The following is a 19,400-nucleotide window of genomic DNA, read 5'->3' as shown; positions in this document are numbered from 1 at the left end:
AAATTGATAAATCCGTATTAGGGCTTTATACAGTGCTAACAGTTATAAGTTACTCAATGATCACAGTCATCAGCAAATTTCATAAAACGACATCATACACCCGCTAGAGTCGATTCTGAAACGATCTGTATATTTGATAATGAAATGTTTCGTTTGAATCTCATGATTGAAAGTATCTTTGTACGAAGAAGTTGAGTGACATATTTCTGTTTTCGGAGATAATCATGTAAAAAAAGTTAGACGATTTTTGAGAAGAAGAAGACACTTCTTCGTGTAGTAATTATGTATGTCGTTTAAACGGACACGTCTCGAATTATTCTTATTTTGAAGTCTTTTCAAGTCACGCGTAGATCATAATTTTTTAGTTAATATTTATGTACAGAGAAATAAGTATTATCTAATTCTTTACTCTTCCATACAATATTAATATTCGAATCCTTGTATAAAATACATGCTTTATATGTATAAATCTACTCACACATGCCAAAGAAATGGCAAAGTCTACCTTGTATATAAAGATAGTCATATACTGTGTTATATGACTTATTTTGATCACCATTTAAAGAGTCCACCATTTACCATTAAACTCGTTACTTTTTATTATTATCTTATAACTGTGAAAGGAACAATTGTGATTTATCTATATTTTATTAGCGTGCTCATTTTTTCAACGATGTCTGTGTAGATGTCTTACTTGTTTTTATTTTGTTGTGGCTGTTAATACGTAAATTTTAGAGGGTCGGATCACGAGGAAGAGGGTTGAACGACGTCTTTCTTACAAAAAGTCGATTACACTTTATTTTTTAATTTATTGTAGGTATTTATATGAGATTTTTTAATTAATGTCTATTTTCTAATGGTAGGAGTCAACTTTTTTTATTACCGGAAAAGCTCAAGCAGCGAAATCGTCGAACGAATCCGAGGGTATAACTTCGTAATTACAGTATACAGGGTGTTCCACTTAAAGTGTTCATAGCTACTTTATTTTCGTGTGTATGTACAAAGCAACGTTCGCAAATTGTAAAATATCGCGTGATAATGATCCTATCGATTTGTACGATAATTAGTATTTTTTTCTTTTTTAAGTAGTGCAACGCTAGGAATGAAACTGGTACCTGTCAAACTCATCTACACAATATATCAATATCGAAATGATTCTTTTTTTTTTCTCAATAATTTTCGTCCGATGCGTTACGGTATTGTGTGTGATATAACTTTGTGTAGAAAGTTTCGTTTAGTCCGTATTTGGAATCAAGTATTGAATGGTGTAAAGTTTGACGATCACTGTCGTGATGGGATGCACACGTCGTACTTAATTAATGTAATCATTCTCGACTCGCTTGTGCATTTAGTGGTAAGGAAAAACAAAGTCCTGTATCGATTTACTCGTGAAAATTGTACATCGTACTCTGTGAAATGTACTGTATAGGTAGTTAAATAATATTTAAATATCGATCGCGAGGTGAGGATGATTTTTAATTGTACATATTTATTATTATCGTTGTGTTTGTTACTATTGCTGGATAACCAACCGTTTACCGACAGTGAGTCACGGAGTTACGGGGTCACCCTTCAAATAGTAATGCAATGATAGAGATAGTAACCTTGCAAAAACAAGTTACCCATCAATTCGTTGACTGTCCCTTCAAAGTCCTTTCTAGCAATTTGCCACCAGAACCAAGTTCACCTTCTCCTCAAAATCCTATCCTTATAAATATATCTACAAAATCCTTTACCAAGTTAGTTGAGTGCAATCAGTTAGTAGTCAGTTGGTCAAAGAGAGAGAAAGAGCCAAGTCAGTTAGTCCAACACACGTCGTAGCGAATACGTTTTCTTCTTGTCGTATCAGCTACAAATGCTGAAACTTCTTCAATAATTATCGCATTTCTATGAACTAAGTATCGTGGAGACGCGTTGATAGAGGAAAACATTGCATCTATAGTTGACATTGCTGAATTTGCCAGTAGTGTTGTGGCTGGAACTCGAGAAACTCATATTTATTCTTGTAAATAAATAGGAATAGGGTTTTTTTTTTTAATAATGGGCGCATATTTAAGACGGTTAATGTCGTTCTAAGAAATTCATTCGCATACAACAACTAGGACTGCCCGTCTCCTTTTATCAACATAGTTCTCAAGTTGTTGTTCCACATCAAGAGTCTTGTTCAGACTCAACAGTAATAAACGAAGACTGACTTTAATATCTATCAGTGTAAAAGTTTCTCCTTCTCTCCACTGGTAATTTTCACTGATAGGCACTGCAAATTCCTTGACCACACTGATATATGGGTCAGGAAAAAGGGTGTATTCCTTATATACTGGCGCAAAGATCGGAAACGAAGACTGACTTTAATATCTATCAGTGTAAAAGTTTCTCCTTCTCTCCACTGGTAATTTTGACTGATAGGCACTGCAAATTCCTTGACCACACTGATATATGGGTCAGGAGAAAGGGTGTATTCCTTATATACTGGCGCAAAGATCGGAGTACAGTAAATTCTCTACAAGTGTCAGTCAGTTTGGATTCTACAAGTGTCAGTCAGTTTGGATTCTGCAAGTGTCAGTATAGATGGTCCTACGTCTAGTTCTGCGTCATTGCTGCGTCTATGTTATCTCGCTCCACCACTCGGTTTCTTATATTTTTCTATTATGAATTGTCGAGCCGTGAAATCTCGTAAAAGAAACCGAGTGGTGTATCGTTACACGCTTGACTAACAGTGAGCGAGATAACATAGGCGCAGCAATGACGCAGACCTAGGCGTAGGACCATCTATACTGACACTTGTAGAATCCAAACTGGCTGACACTTGTAGAGACATTACTGTATTATGAAATTAAATTAATCACTCAATAAGTATTATAAGTAAATGTTGTTCAAATTATGTCGTGTTTTATGTCATTTTCATAGAAAAATCTCATCAATATGTTAAGAAAAATTTCGGGATAAAAAAACGTAAAATTAAAAAAGTTGGTATTTAAATCGCTTGGTTGCCTCGACTCACGTTTTATCCTTATCTTTTATTCGCTGTCCTTGTCTACGTTCGGCAAACTACAAAGGCGGGCGGGAGGCTCGAAAACGTAGTCCCTGACTCTACAAGTGTCAGGTTTAGGTTCCTTGCGGACTGACACTTGTGGAGGATTTACTGTATATATCCAGAATAGATGGAGCCAAGATACAATATTATGTGCATCATCTTATTATAGGACTTCATAAGCATGCTGTAGCTATAGCTCACGGGAAATATTGCTCGCTCCCCTTCTCCATGACTTAAAACTATTGGCTGATGATATAGTAGTGGTAGTGTCCAAGGCAAATTTAAATGGATCTTGAGCGTAGTACTATTAACCTTCCTTTAGTCGGAAAAAGCTTTTGCGTCTAACACCAAATTTTGTTAGAATCCGAGTGCGAAAGTAGACGCCAATTATTTTCTTACAATATAATATTTATTTGCAACGGTGATACTTTGTACACGCGGATTTTCGTATAAGACGCGAACTTCGTGAAGAGAACGTTGGTATTCGCTGCGATGTGTGTTGGACTAACTGACTTGGCTCTTTCTCTCTGACTGACTGACTGACAGCACTCACCTAACTTGGTAAGGGATTTTGTAGGAATATTTATAAGGATGGAATTTTGGGGAGAAGGTGAACTTGGTTCTGGTGACAAATTGCTGAAAAAGACATTGAAGGGACCGTTAGCAAGTTGATGGAATAATTTATTTTTACAGAGTTACTATCTCTCTCATTACATTATTATTTATGTATAGGGTGACTCTGTGACTTATTGTCGGTAAGCGGTTGGTTATCCAACACTGTGTGTAGCTTTGGTGAGAAAAATTAGTTTTTTCTAAGCTTTTGTACAGAATCGTGTACATAATAATAGTGATCATGGATGTGCGAGGGAAAATAAACCTTGTTTCGTATCTGTCCAATGGTTTTATTCGCATAAAACAGCAAACATTACGGGTCACGGACTGATTTAGTATTAAATACCTTTTCTCGATCGAACGATCGAAATGTGTACGCAAGTTACTTCGAATACGAACTACCAATATTATATACGTGGAGTATAGTGGTGCCTTATTACGAATTCTTTCGTTGTAACCTCTATGTGGCTACGATGATACACGATAGCGTTAAGTATTTATGATGTTAATCTTCGTCATACCCGTTAAAATGATTCGACGATTAGAAAAAAAGTAAAAATGAAGAAGAAAAAAGAAGTGCATCGTTTTGTAAATACACGTGTTAACACATGCATCATATAATCATCTGCGAGACCATTCTGTACAAAAGTTTAGAGGAAAAGTGAATTAGTCGTGATACGATTAAGCTTGGAACACCGGTATACTTGCACGTATATCAGGAGTATGAGAGTTTTAAATTAAAAGAATGTACATCTCTTTGTAAATAAATTATTTTATTTTAATGCTTTAATGTTTGTATATCGTTGCGTGTCATAAATCGTGTTCTACGTGTAGGAAAATGACAGAACCACTTCGTGTTGAGATTTCTTTTATTTGAAACATTTACACATGAATATTTCGTACAAATCTTTCCTGCATTGTTTCGTAATCCTTTATAATTCAACACGATTTATATAGTATACCCACCGCTCTTTGCGAATTAACCTTACGTTTAGTACCAACTTTGCACACAGCTACTTTCGTCATAATTACAACGCTTCCCGTAGCTTACAAAAATATAACAACAATCTGTTGTACATTTAAACGAATGACCAATACGTAATTGTTTTTTTTTTACTGCTGTGCAACTTGTATGTAAGTATGTACTGAATTGGATACGCGTATATTGAAAATTTAGTGTTGCAATGGTTTTGTGTTATAGTAGAAAAGTTCTTTTTTATCATCGCTCTAGTCGAAATTCAAAATTTAATATTTCCAAGGCCTTCGTAATTGCAAATGAAATAATGAATGAAGCAAAACTATTCTTAAGGTATTTTCTAAACCTTTTCGTATAGAATTACATTGATCACATTAATTTCAAACTTCAATTGATCATTCCCGTCTACGAGTACACAATTAGTTCTTCATTATGTCAATATATTTTTTTTATTTTTCATACAAAAAGACACAAAAATTAATTGTGTAAAAAGAGCGCACAATTAAGGCTTTTAATTAACAATACTGCAAAGACATTGGAGTCATCTATTCTTTAACCCTAACCACTAAACTTTTCTTTACAACCACAGTTCCTTCTGTTTTAAAAGAAACAAGTACGTATATTTTTTTAACACGAACAAATTATATCTATAACAATCGAGAAATGTTCTTTATTGTTAGGCCACAATAGTACAAACACTTATCAGAATTTGTTCTGTGAATTAAGTGAAGTCAAAATATATGTATATACAAGTGAACAAGTTTTTATTGAAAAATAATTAAGGCTTAAATTTCTTAAGTACTCTTACACATATAACTTAAGAAAAAAGTATCACAGTAATAAAAAATGTAAGTAAAAAGAATTACAATTTTTATATGGGAATTATAAAACAACAATTTGTTCATGTTCTTTTAGATTTTATATTGTACCATAAAACCCTTTGTATAGATTCCTTTCCAAATATTTTCAAATTGTTAAACCAATTTAACACGTGAGAATGTATTGTAACAAATAAAATTTGTGGCAGTCCGTGTAAAATTATTACAATACCATCTTAACAGGTTGCCTACATGGAATGTATTACATAACCTATCTATTTTAATCATGTGCACACTATCAACACAATTTCACTTTTGTTAAAAATGGTTACTTAAGCTAATAATTTAATTCCTTTTTATTAATATATTCGTACTTCTTTCTGTATCACATAATGCAATTGTTTATTACTAGACTGCGGATTTTTATGCATTTATAAGACATTTAAAGATTCAAAATTGCACAGAATGCACGTAATATGGAAAAAAAATACAAAATATCCAAATTATAGTGCTTTTTATAATACCTGGTAGGTGAAATAATTTTCTGCCGAACTTCTTCTTTTTTTACTATATTCTCGAAAATATAAATTTGCATAAAAATCCGCTGTCTATTCGTTACATATCACAACCAAGCTACTTCTCTCAATGACTGAAAAAAAAAGATTTGGAAAAAGATCGTACTCTAAAGATAACGCGTAGGTACTTAAAAATACAATGATAAGTATATATAGGTCGAAATTAAATTTTAAACTTAAAATAAATCACAAAATTCCTCGCGTGACTAGATATACTTTTTGTTTTGAATGCCGCCATTAATCATAACATATTAGGACCAGTGTTTGCAAGCAATTGCGAAATAAGATTGTAATTTACAGGAACAAAGATATAGGTCATTTAAATTTGACCTAGTGAATTTTGTAGAACGCATTTCTATGGTGCAAAAATACATAGACTCCAATATTTGTAAAACTTAAAATTTGAGGATTCTTAGATTATCAGTTTTTCTCCTTCCTGTGCACTTATTGAGGCCATTCTACAAAATATTACCTTGAGTAACCAGGAAAAACTGCATACGTACTAAGCTTCGTTAAACAATTATTTATAGGAGTAGTACGTTTGAAAATTTTTCGATGTGAGCAATTCAATAGAGATTTACGCGAGAACGGAAACGGAAATCTCCTCGAGATAAAAAGAAAAACTGAAAGCATATTGTTTTTCGTCTAGTGCCGGATTTTTAAGAAGTGCGACTTTAAATAGAAAACTGACATATTAACATTCCTATTCATAAACGCATTAGAAATGCGAAATCACCGGACTCTTGTAATCAGAAAACCCTAAGTGGAAAAACCTACCTACTTAAAATTAGTAAAATACTCATGTACGTATTCGTTTGGAATTTATAAATCCCTAGTTACTACTATAATTTGCCCTGTACTGTTCCTATCCACTGTATCTGGGAAATACAGCATGAAAAATAACTACTGTAATTGATACAGGCAGCAACTGTACAGTTATGAATGCACATTAAACACAAAACGACTTGTGTTCATTTGGTTATTGACATACAAACTCATTTATATTATTCTTAATCATCAAATACTCACTGAACTCCAGCAATATGTGTTCACAGAAATTATGTTGATCTGGGTTACGAATATTGACCTAATTCACATGCGTGTGTCCATTCCCTGAGGTATTCGTATTTTCACATAGTTTCTCCTCATCTTCATACTTGTTTTTCTTTGGAAGTACGCATTCGAGCGACGGTTTTACTTTGGTCGGTGGAAATTTTGTTAAGAAGAAATCTGATCCATAGCAGAACAGCTTGCATAATAATGGACATAGTAATGCTTGATGAACCAGCACCCATAATCGGTAATTTTGACCTTCGAACGGGTCTAAAATGGCTGCACATAACATGTGACTAAGGTTTACCTGTATAGGCTAAAAAATAAAATATTAACACATTAAGGTCAAATAAAAAACATAATAAAAGGAAGAATAAGATGTATAAAAGAATGCACACCAAAGCAATGGCTTGAATAACCCAGAAGTGATAAGCTAAATTCAGCCCATAGCTAAAAATAGACCAGCTCATGTCTGACAGAGGTTCAACATTATAAACACCTAAACATAAAAATTATAACACTGTTTTAAAATGCCTTATGGAATAAAATAATAAAAAATTAATAGTGACTACCTCCAATCCTCAATAAATAATATGGTATTACTACCATTAAACCATGCTGAAGGTAGTACATTGCTTTGTCTGCAAATATCTGGAAAAATGATACCAATATCAATTTGAAACCTCATCAATTTGAATTATTGTAAATTTACTAATGAAAGATGATAATTTACTCTGCGAGATTCTGTCTCTGGAAATACATATGCTAAAACTGGTCCATTCAAAAAATTTAAATGTATCCTGAAGAGAGCAGTGACTGTTGGACTAGGATCTGCTGCCAGTAAATACAACTGTATTACATAAAAATGAATGATTATCTATAAACATAAGGTATACATATTTATTGCTTAAATAACATGGTATCATGCATTTTACCTGCACTGCTGTTATAATATGACAAGGATTTAATATATATACAACTGTCCTGCTGGTAAACTTAAAACCAATCTCTATTCCCAATACTAATGACATAATGATAAGTAAGACTCTTCTGCCAACACGATCATGGTTTGCATATGAGACTTTGGTTGGTAAACTAATTTGTTTGTAGCCCCAGACCAAAAGGAATATTATGATTATGGATACAAATGATGTTTCAATGATCCTTCGTTTTGGACTTAGATAATATGCACATTCTGGCCCTACATTACGTGGTATTGAAGCATTGACACCATCATATGCCCATTCAAACATTGCTGTGAATTCTTTTTGCACAACTGAAATGATATGGAAGTAGGAATTAATGTTTCAAAGATTTGTTTTTCGATGATACTTAAGATTGCGCTATCCGCAATGACGAATTTTAAATTATGACACTAAACGTCGCTTTGACAAGAACGTTTTACACTGTGATACATCTGGTAAACTAACATTTTTGTATAGAATATCAAATTAACGTAAATACGCTAAATATGAGGACTTTTTAATCATTCCGATAGTTTAGTATATTTAAATATCAAATCGGAAAATGCAATTATCAATTCACCTAAACAGAACGGTCATTAAACAGAGAATCTTAAAGCTGCACGTACGTGTTATCTCTGATTTTACGCCGTGGTAAATACGAAAAAAAATGCAGAACACTTTAAATTGATATGCACCGTATATTAAGCCGCATTAAGTATAAACGAGCATGGTACTTTGTAGTACCCTGAATCAACTATACTAGTGCCGGCTATAGTCATTCCATAGAATTCAGATACGGTTAATAATAAATGCACTTTCTGAAGTACAGGTGTTGCACGTTGCAGTTAACAGATGGCATTAACATCTTCAAAAGGCTACAGTAAAAATTCTGCCTGTTCTATAAAATATATGATTATCGTTTCAAGTACAATTGGTCTTGTCAATATCTTTATTGTAGTAAAAAAACTGATTGATTAAAAAGAATAGTATATACTTCATATCAAATTTCATTCTCATAAACTACATATCTAGTGACAAAACAGGTTTCTAGTGAAAACAATCGAGCAAAAAGAAGAGAAATAAAACGTGTGGTGTAGTTATGAAAACTGCATAAATTCCTAAACACTTTTTCCTAGATCAGTAATTGTAAATACATCATGTGACGATGTCAATTGATTAATTAGAAGACTAACTATTAGCACAGGCGATGTACAGAATAGATCTATCATCACAGACGAGGTGTCGTGGTCAATCCAGTCATCAAAGATGGTAAAATCAACAGATGCAAAAGATCCTCTTTTGTTATGTCCGCATATAAAGATATTTACATGTATGTATTGGATTGCGTGGGTAGAACTTTGACAATCTTTCAACAGCAGTCAAGAATCATCCACTGATGAAAAATTACGTTCCCATATTTTTGATTACAGTATAATGAGAATTCTTTGAATTTTTTCCTTTTAATAATAGTTCTTTTAAATTAGAACATAATTGTATGTAGTAAGCAATTTAAAATTGATACTTACAAGAAATTTTTAATTGTTTAAACATTAATAATAAATTATTACTAATAATGTAGATAGTAAAATAAAGTTTCTGGTTCATTTTCAAGTACTTTAATTGAAGAATAATTAGTGCTTCTTGTTAAATAACAATTTAGATGGTAGTTTATAATTATGAGAAATTTAAATAAATTTGTTGCATGATTTAACTTAATAAAATAGCCTAATTTATTAATTTCGTATTGAATTAACAATTGTATGCAGTAGATTAGTTAGAAATTGTTTATAACTTTTATTGAAAATTTAAAAATTTATGTTTTTTTGTGTAAATTGCAGATGGAACATTCAGGCCATCATAGGACTCAAGGAAAGGACTTGAACATCCGGAAAAATGAAGAAATGCAATTATTTATGAAAAAATCAATCGTTTATTGTAAGATAATTGTACAAAATATATTTTACAAAAGGTTACAGTACACCAGCATTATTTTACAGCATTTTGCAGTCTATTCATTTTTCTCTTACATATCTCATACTTTTCTTTTTGCAGGACATTCATTCTTTGAATAATATTCCATTACAAAATTAAATAAATCAATTCCGGATATTGTTAGGAACGTGAAATAATCGAAAAGGTCTCATACCCTATTCGCAATTTCATATTTACATTTAGTTCCAATTCCAACCACTACGAATGTTGTAATCTTATTCTATGCTGAATCGGTAACGTTGGAAGCAACGCAAACGTGGTAAGGGGGCTCTAGAGCCCTCGTGACGTGAGACAAAAAATTCATTGGATGGTAGATCTATTCTGTACCTCGTTTGTGCAATTAGTAAAAATGTTACAGAACATTTTCGATGACTGGCAAATCACTCGGTTGATAAATACGTCATCTCGTAGATGTCGCGTGGCTATCTGAATAGCGACTCTGGGAGTATCCCACAAGGGAATAAAGATCGCAACTGATAATACTTGTGCTTACAGTTACTATTAATTAAATTCATGAGTCAGTAAAAAACTATCTGGCTAAGTAGAATAAATTACTGATTGTATCTAAAGAATTAATCGATCAACCGGAGGAAAGCGTTCGAATATGGTAATGCTCGTGGCGTGCCTAATTAAACCAGCGAATACGAATTGCCTGCCGGTACGTTAGGTCTGTTATCGGGGGAGATTAAATTTATTAAAATAGAAAGCGTAGTGATTTTTAATGTTTCACGTCATTTTTTATTTGTTCACTAGCATGAGCAACAAATGCTTTCGAATTAATTGAGGAAAAGGGGCAAAATGACGTTAGTTTAAATACCTTACAAAATGGCGTTATATTGACCTTTCATATGTAGCAATATTCTTTCATTGAAATCATATTATTACTATTTAGGAAATAAAGAAAAAGATTATTTCGAGCAATCAACTTGTCATATTCTTCTAAACTATATAAATACTGTGCGTCCAGGAGAAGATGGCAAGGCGAAGGAATGCAGGTCTGATTGGGTCATTCTTCCATAAGCCCACCTTCTCTAACACATCATAGTAATAAGGCACACGTATTGTCATTATTGGCCACATCAACGAATCGGATCATGTAGCATGCGAGCATTGCGCGAGCGAAGTACCCCTCTTGCCCCTGTGTCGACAAGCTTGTACTCTTCTCGTGTACGCGCAGAGTACATAGACTTAATTTATTTTACAGTAAATACGGCGTTTGAAATTGTCATGTTTCATTTGATGCGATACATTTTTGAACCAGCATAATCGAAGGAATTCGAGACACTTAAAAGGAATGATCGATTCGATGCAAAGACAGGATCGATCGACGCGTAAACAGACGAAGGGGTCGGTCGGCCAGATTTGCTCGCGGTCCCTCGATCGTCTGCACACACGTGTCGATGCAAGGCGGAGCACTCGTGTGTCGGTGTATCAGGGTATTCGCGTCGTCAGTGGTCGAACGTGTCATGTGTGCGCGCCGTAAAGTGAGCAGCTTGGCACTTGCAGTTGCAGCCTTTAGGTTTGAATAAGGGGAGGAGCCTTGCTGCATTTCCAACGCAATTATCCCCATTCTCCCGCGGCTTCCATTCCTGTTTCGTGTCAGCCGTCCCTGTCTATCGAGTACACACAATACGGCGCCATCTTGGTCGCGTGCATTCCTCCGTTTTCTCGATTTTTTTTCCCCCTCGTTTCTGACCGCCTCCTTTTTTCTCTGTTTTCCTTCTTTTTTCCGCTCTCCTCCGCACCAGACCAGTCCAATGTCCGACGGGAACCACCATTCGTCGCGAACGACGAAACTGCACCCGTCCCTTCGTGGATTTCCACGATCAGGTGTCGCACTTTTCCACATTAGCTTTCATCGTCGAATCATCCCTCGAAACATCTTCATTCTCTTGTCCGTGTATCACTGGAATTTATCCAGCAGATTGAGTTGATTTGGAATTCTGAAATGACCCTTGGTCCATAATGGCGGACGCGCTACTGTGGACCACGTTCCTTGAACATTTCACAGATTTCGTACTCGTTTTTGCAAACCTTCTTCTTCAACAAAATAGAACAATTTCGTTCGCATTTTGCTCCAAAAAAAAAAAGAAATATACTTCAAAACTTGTGAGTGGAATTCCACAAATTTACCGAACAACCGTATCGTGACTAAATTCGTTTTCCACCGTTTATTTCTCGAGGCGACTAATCAACGAATTGAATTAACTCTTTACGTAACCACTTGTCCCGCGCAGAGAACCGCGACACACAAACATTCCCTCAAAGATGAAAAATTCTCCTCTTTTAACACCGTGTCTTTATCAATCCTCGGAACCTCCACCTAGTAACTGAGAGAATCACGAAGGAAAATCTGGAAGGTAACATATATCGCTAAAGAAAAGAAAAAAAATAACGAGGAGACAAGATGATGATCGTAACGGAACCCACGACGGCATCGGGAGGTTTCGATCGTTAGGCAGATTTCCCGTTACGCGAGGCCGTATTTCAACAGGATGGCGGGTAATAAACAGCAACGGTGTGTCTCGTTATGGCTGCGGATTCCGTGCGCGCAATTTCCGTGCAACCGCGGAGAGGACAGAGCTCTCTGGATATTGGACGTACAGGATACTACGTGACGCTCGAGTGTGATAATATATTTTTATTTTAGAACAGAGCCTGTACGTGCATTCGTGGGAATGCGCAGTTGTTACGTTATCGATACTCAACCACATTCTTCCTCTCTCTCTCTCTTTCTCTCTGTTCGTCTCGAAAAGTAGTGTCAGCGATGGTAGTAGTGGTAGTAGTTGTAACGGCGATGGTAGACGACATTAACTGAACGTGGACGTTTATCGATAGCAAGGGATCACCGTGGCCGTGGCCTGTGCATTATTAAGCGCTGTTAACTTTATACACTTGTGACATACGTGCACGGCTCATTATCACGATTTAAGCACGTCCGCCTATCGCGTCGCATTGAGCCACGTGAAATCGTTTCGCTGGAACCGCGGTTTAGACACTGCCTGCTAATCTTGATCCCTGGAAACGCACACCTCTTTTTGCTAACCCTTTTTACCTCTCTTTATGATGTCAAGTTACCGCTACTGGCTTTTTTCCTTCTGTTTTTCTTCCTTCTTTTTGTAGAGATCGTTTAGGTGGGATAAGGGGAACGGAGAGGAACGAAAGGAATCGCGAAATGTCACGTGAAACTCGAGGAATCATGTGAAATGTTGAAAGACCTTTCGAGTTTAGTTTAATTCAGGGGAGATTTACGATGGAAGGAGTTTAAAGTTTGTTTTTTTTTTTTGCGATTGAGGAATGAAGAGGTTGAGAAGACTGGTTGAGTAGTTTTCGCGACGTCGACGCTTCCGCCATTTACTGCGCGCCTGGCTTCCGGCTCGCAATTACTCGACGATTGCGCGACCGCTGCTTCATTAGGAAGGTTTCTGCAACTGGAATTCCTCGGAAGAATTGTAAATTCTAATAAATCTTAGAATTACTCGAAATTCGACAAATTTTTATTAACTTTGTCACATTTCTAGAGCTGAAGAATCTAATAGTATCTTTTATTACTTGAATAGGTAAGAGAAGTTAGAAGCTTTTATCATCTCTCAATCCTACCTGTTTAAATATAAATTGTTCATTTTTACAATGCTACAATACTCTCTTCGGAGAATTAGATATTCTTGAAGAATTCAAAGATCTTTGATATATCTTAGAGCTCCTTGAAGTTGGAGAAATCTTTGTTTGTCACATTTCTGAGCCCGAAGAATCTGTTGGCATCTCGTACAGGTAACTTCTCGTACAGGTAATCTGCTCAAATAGAACTTGTTCAGCTTTACGATGCAATAATACCTTAGAATGACAAAGAGCTTTAAGAGTGCCCCGAGGACCTCAAGAACACTTCAATATCTTTCTCACTTTCCATTTATTCTGCAATTCCACTGGAAATATTCCATTCACTCTGTACACCAGTTTGTTATCCTGAAATTATGCCCGTTGAAAAATAACTTGCACATTTTCATAATGCTATAATATTCTTCGAATCACAAAGAAGTTCGAGAATGCCTCGGGGCCTCAAGAACACTTCTTGACTTTCAATTTATCCCGCAATTCTGCTGCAAGTATTCCATTCACTATGTACACCAGTGTTAAGTTCGGTGAACAAGGCAAAAGTTGTGCCGCATCGGTTTTATCAAAGGGGTTGGCCAGTGGTGGGCGATGATGGGGCTCGCGTGTGGAGTAACGTTCGTTTCGAAAGAAAGAGGCCCGAGAAAGCGGATAGGTCCGAGTAATTTTCGAATAATTGGCCTGTCCAAACAGGGTCTAGGAGGGCTGATCCCTTCGATGAACGAGAATAAACGTACTCCTTCTGGCTAGCGTGATAGCTCTTCGCGGCTACCGGCATCCCCGAGGAGCAACAATTTTCGATGGCGGCCGATCATTTCGAGCGTTCTACGTGAAACCGCCATGAAACGATCTTTTATTCATCAGAAATCGCGGAACGAAAAAATTCGGAAGCGACCGATCGCCGCGCTGCCCGACGTGGCTTCCACTGCTGCGCTAGCATGGCGTATTTCGTGGAAACGGAGAACACTTTTAGAGAAAGGAAAACAGGGATTCATTTGGAAATTTTGAATGTTCGATTTAATTAGTGTAAATTTTCGACGACATTTTGGAGAACTTTTATAATGCTAGAAATGTGAATCCACGATTGAAAAGAAGAAAAGAAATTGTTGTTTTAAAGAAGAAGATGTAGGAACTCTTTAGAGGATTTATTCGATTCGCGAGGGAACATCCTTCATGTCCATTCTACAATGCCCGCGAAATTATACATTTGTGATGCTTCAGATCGTCGAAAGAATATTTCATACTTCAAATATTACTCAATATTCTGAAATTATAAATATTCACATCTCTTACAGTTGAAATTTCGTGCAAATGAGTATCCGACGGACACCAAAATTCTTCGGCAATAATTCCGCTATTATTAAACACGCGATTTTACCATGGATTCCACGGTGTAATAAAAATACCGAATCCAGCTTAAGGTGTCAATCAAAGGAAATCGTACAATATATAAAAAGTCCACCGAGTAAATTACAGGCTTTTAATATTAACCCGTATAGCAAGGTTAAAGACGAACCCTCTAATAAACGGTTGTAGCTCGCTGTTACTCGCCATCGCGTTTTGATACCCGCGAAATATAAAATTCCAAGTTGAATGAATCGCGTGTACACTTCCTGTTTCAGCGACACCATCGAGAATGATCGTTTAAAATGGCAAAAAAAAAAAAAAAAGGAAGAACGAAATACACCACAAAATTCCATGTATTTACCGCATTGTTAGCATGGAAACACGCGTCGTCGTGATTCTTCCGGCGTGAGTCTTCTTGGCGTAACAAAGAAAGTTCCCTGATTCATTGTTACGGTGGAACACAGAAAGATAGTGTACGAAGAAAGGAACGAAAAAGAAAAAAAAGGTTGCACAAGAGTCACAGTGCGCAACAAGCCGCCCATGTACCTTACGTACATACGTGTACGCGTTAATAATCATGATTAATTCGCTAATTATCAACGAGTTCTTTTAATAGCCTGGAAAACGCTGCAACGTTTAATGACTAGTGTCACGGATGTCACGCTGCCCTAGTTCTCAAACAATTCAGTAACTCGCGATTGTTATACATAACCTCCGGCTAGCCGTGGCTGCACAGTGACTAGTCTAAATTAATCCTCGTGGAACGAGACGAAGGAATGAAACGCGACCTTCTTTCAATTTTTTCCAGAATTAAAAGGGGAAGAAATTGTTAAATTAGAAGATTTCTAGAATTTCCTCTCTTCGGAATAATTCCTCTTCTTCTTTTCAGTGAAATATTCATACCGAATTAGATTTTCCAGTGTCAAAGAAATTCTGTAATACTCGTGGAAGGAACCGAACCCAGAAATGAAACGTCGCTTTGTTTCAATTTTTTCAGAATGAAAAGGCAATCCTTACACGCTCCAATTCTCCAGAATGTACTTTCTATTTACATTTTCCTCTGTACTTCAAGGATTTAATACATGTACAACAAAGAAAAGGGAAACACAGAAATTCCTTAACCCTTTCGTTCCTATTGGTGCCTACCAATTGGAGCTTTTCGCTACACTTCCACCTTAATTTAATAAACCGAATTTTAAAACGATACGGCTGAAAGAACAAAGTTTGCAACCGCGGTTAAAAATTTACCGCATGCTGCACACGTTACGTATTAAAATCTGCCGTAGCGAAAGGGTTAAACAATTCCCAAGAATCACTCTCTATAAACAAGAGTCAGAGCAAACAGTGGCAGTATCAGAGTGTACGCCATTAAAACGAATTTCTACCTGCAAAACCGGCGGGCAGGAAGCTAGATAATCGCGAAGCGAGCGTTTTGACGTTCCTCAGGAACGAAAGTAAGTACCGAGAATCGGCATGGAATCGTTGCGGATAGAGGTGGCCTTGAGATCGCTTAGCTCGCAGGTCCTTTCATCCCGGCCGTAAACTCGGTGTACTCGAGTGCTCAATTTACTCATTATCGCACCTCCGCTCTGAAATTCCTCCGGTTCTCTTTGGCCGAGCTCGCGGTAGAGGCGGCCATTACTGTTCCTTCAATGCCGGGATGCACTGGCGTGTTGCGTATCTGAAGACTCGCGTGGCGTGATCTACCAGTCAGAACGCACCGCGTCGAGGGGTGGATGCATGGGAGCGATCATCTTCGTTGCAATTACGTGGCCCCCGGAGCCTAATAATATCCGACAGATCGGTTATTAGCCTCCTGTTTCTCTTATTGCCGATTCGGAATCAATGGCTGAAGCTTTTGATATCGATCATGGCGACGGATCACTGTCGGTCGCTGTCGTGCTCCGTTGATAGAGACTCGCGGTGGATGAATTTTGAAGACTTCGCAGGTAAGGGAGTTCTGTTCTGAGTGAGATTGTTCTGGATAATTCGATGGAGGAGGGTGAGTGATTTAGGAATGAAGAAGATGAGTAAATTTTTGTTAATCCTTTGGCTACTGTGCGCTCCAGGGAAAGGATTCTTTTTTGTGTACGGCGTTGATTGGTAATAGTGAAGATGAGTCAATTTTCGAGATGCAGAAGATTTTTATTAATCCTTTGGCTGCTGTTGAGCGCTATAGGTAAAGGATTTTCTGTCGTGTATGACGTGTATTGGTTATTTAGTCCTTAACCCTTTAGTTACGGCATGCTTTGATCGAAAAGCGCTCGCTGTATATGACACGATATTTGGCAGATCACCAAAATTGGGCTGCACATGAAATAGTAATTTAATCCTCATTCTCTGCAAGAAACACACTTTTTGGATAGGGTGTTCCTTTCATATGAAAAATTAGAAGAAATAACATTTAATATATTTCTATAATGAAATATGTTGCATATGTTGATTTTGCATAGGGTAACTGTACCTAATTTTAGAAGCTTGCCAAACATAGAAACATGCTTTTTTTAAATGAAACTAACGTTAAAGCACGATAAAATTAATAAATATTCGTATGTTAATATTTAACTATGCCAATGTTTAAGTGTCTTGAAGTAAGGCAAACGCGGCGAGTTGAAAAAGTGGTACCTAATATGGAACACTTACGAAATTCATAAAGAAATCTCAAAAAACTTGATTTTTACTATGAAAAATGAATATTTATATAAATTGAAACGACAAATAAACAAATATCTTCCAGTTTTTTGGATCCTTCTCCCAAGATTTTCTTTTAACTTTTAGTGCTATAACTTCCATCTATTATATAAACAATAGTAATAATAATAGTTTATTACTTATAATGGCATAAATATAATCTAATGCTATATGTATAATGTTCCATATTACGTACACTCAACGTGTGCTATATTAGGTACATAAGCATTTCGACAGAAAAATAATAATTATACTAGGAAGAAAAAAAATGTAACGGTAAATTTCTTTTAAGTACTCAAAAACGAATCTTACAAAAGTAATATTTTTTTACCTTATGTTCGCTAAAAAATTTCACTAATTAACTCGCCTCTCAAAAACTTTTACACGCTTTCAAACAACAATCAACTTCGCATTCAACAACAGACTTGTAACTGAAGCTCAAATGTGAATATGGTTGTTTTTTATATTTAATGAAATATCTAGCACTGTTGCCGATTGATTGTGTTACTTATTTGCCGAGATATTGCGGTGTTCAATATTAGATGCTGTTCCATATTAGGTACAGTTACCTTATACTATTATAGTTTTCCATGACGTAGATATACGGCGTAAATAGTAACTGAGAGTTTACTTTCCGACGATGTTCATACCTTATATACGACACACATAGTGAAAGTGTTAAGGTAAATTAAAGTCATTGAATTTTATAACTGGTATAAACGAAGCAATTTTTCATCTGTGAACTTTGGAAGGCGAGCTAACTCGTCATGGTTAGCCAATTGAGGCATAATTGACGATGGTTAGCATAATTGAGAAATTATTCATATACATAATTGCAAGAATTGGTTAGAATTTTTACTGATTTTCAATTTTCATCTGTGAACTTTGGAAGGCGAGCTAACTCGTCATGGTTAGCCAATTGAGGCATAATTGGCAATGGTTAGCATAATTGAGAAATTATTCATATACATAATTGCAAGAATTGGTTAGAATTTTTACTAATTTTCAATTATAAACTAGAGAAACTGAATTTCTGTATAATTTGTATCTATTCTTTAAATTATCATAACTCTCCAACTTTTTGCAGCATTCTTAAGATTACTAAGATCACTAAGAAATGTTGTTTCATCGATTCAGCTATGTCTCTCTTAGCTAAATGGTTAATGTTCAATGTTACCAATAAAAAATTTTCAGCTAAAAATTCTCAACACAGAAAAAACTGTCTGGTGAAACGAACAAAAGCTCTATACAAGATCTCACGAGGGAATCTCACGACCCAAGCGGTCAGCTTTGGCGCAATTATAGAGGGAGGGAGAAGAAATTTGTAGTATCGGAACCGATCGGGGCCAAATTAGCTTGGACGTTGAAAGTGATTTCCTTGTCAGGGTTGAAACGACGGGTCAGACGAAAATCCAGGGCCCCTAATAAACGCCGTAGGCTGCACGGTGCACAGAAACCGTGTGGTCGCCTCTTTTATTGGGCTCCTTGGACAAAACCGACTCGCAAGATTCCCTGGAAGGAAGCGTTACACGAGCACTGTCTCCGTCGTACCGCTTTTATATCGTGAAATTGGCCTGTTAAAGCGTTACTACGAACCCGTGAGGCCACCGTGCGTACCATTACGTGGAAGCTCGAGTCATCCGCTAATGGTCCAGGTCAGACGGTTTCCTTTTCACCTTGGACCTTGGCCAAAATCTAATTGAACTCTATGCCATCGATTGGACTACT

The 19,400-nt window shown here is 36.2% G+C and overlaps 1 protein-coding gene across 1 annotated transcript; it reads right to left on the bottom strand.

The window, feature by feature from the left end:
- Positions 1-7,102: 7,102 nt before the first annotated feature.
- On the bottom strand, positions 7,103-8,724 carry LOC108572452 (transmembrane protein 164). Its single transcript, XM_017934691.1, has 6 exons — positions 8,660-8,724; positions 8,004-8,344; positions 7,802-7,918; positions 7,641-7,719; positions 7,467-7,567; positions 7,103-7,384 (listed from the first exon to the last, which is right to left on the bottom strand). The coding sequence occupies exons 2-6, from the start codon at positions 8,319-8,321 to the stop codon at positions 7,103-7,105; spliced, it is 897 nt and encodes a 298-aa protein (XP_017790180.1). The 5' UTR covers positions 8,322-8,344; positions 8,660-8,724.
- Between the last annotated feature and the right edge of the window lie 10,676 nt (positions 8,725-19,400).

The sequence above is a fragment of the Habropoda laboriosa genome, unplaced genomic scaffold (genome assembly GCF_001263275.1).
Source record: "Habropoda laboriosa isolate 0110345459 unplaced genomic scaffold, ASM126327v1 scaffold65, whole genome shotgun sequence".
Classification (NCBI taxonomy): domain Eukaryota; kingdom Metazoa; phylum Arthropoda; class Insecta; order Hymenoptera; family Apidae; genus Habropoda; species Habropoda laboriosa.
Note: the sequence above shows the minus strand (reverse complement) of the source record. Positions and strands in the feature narration are given on the sequence as shown.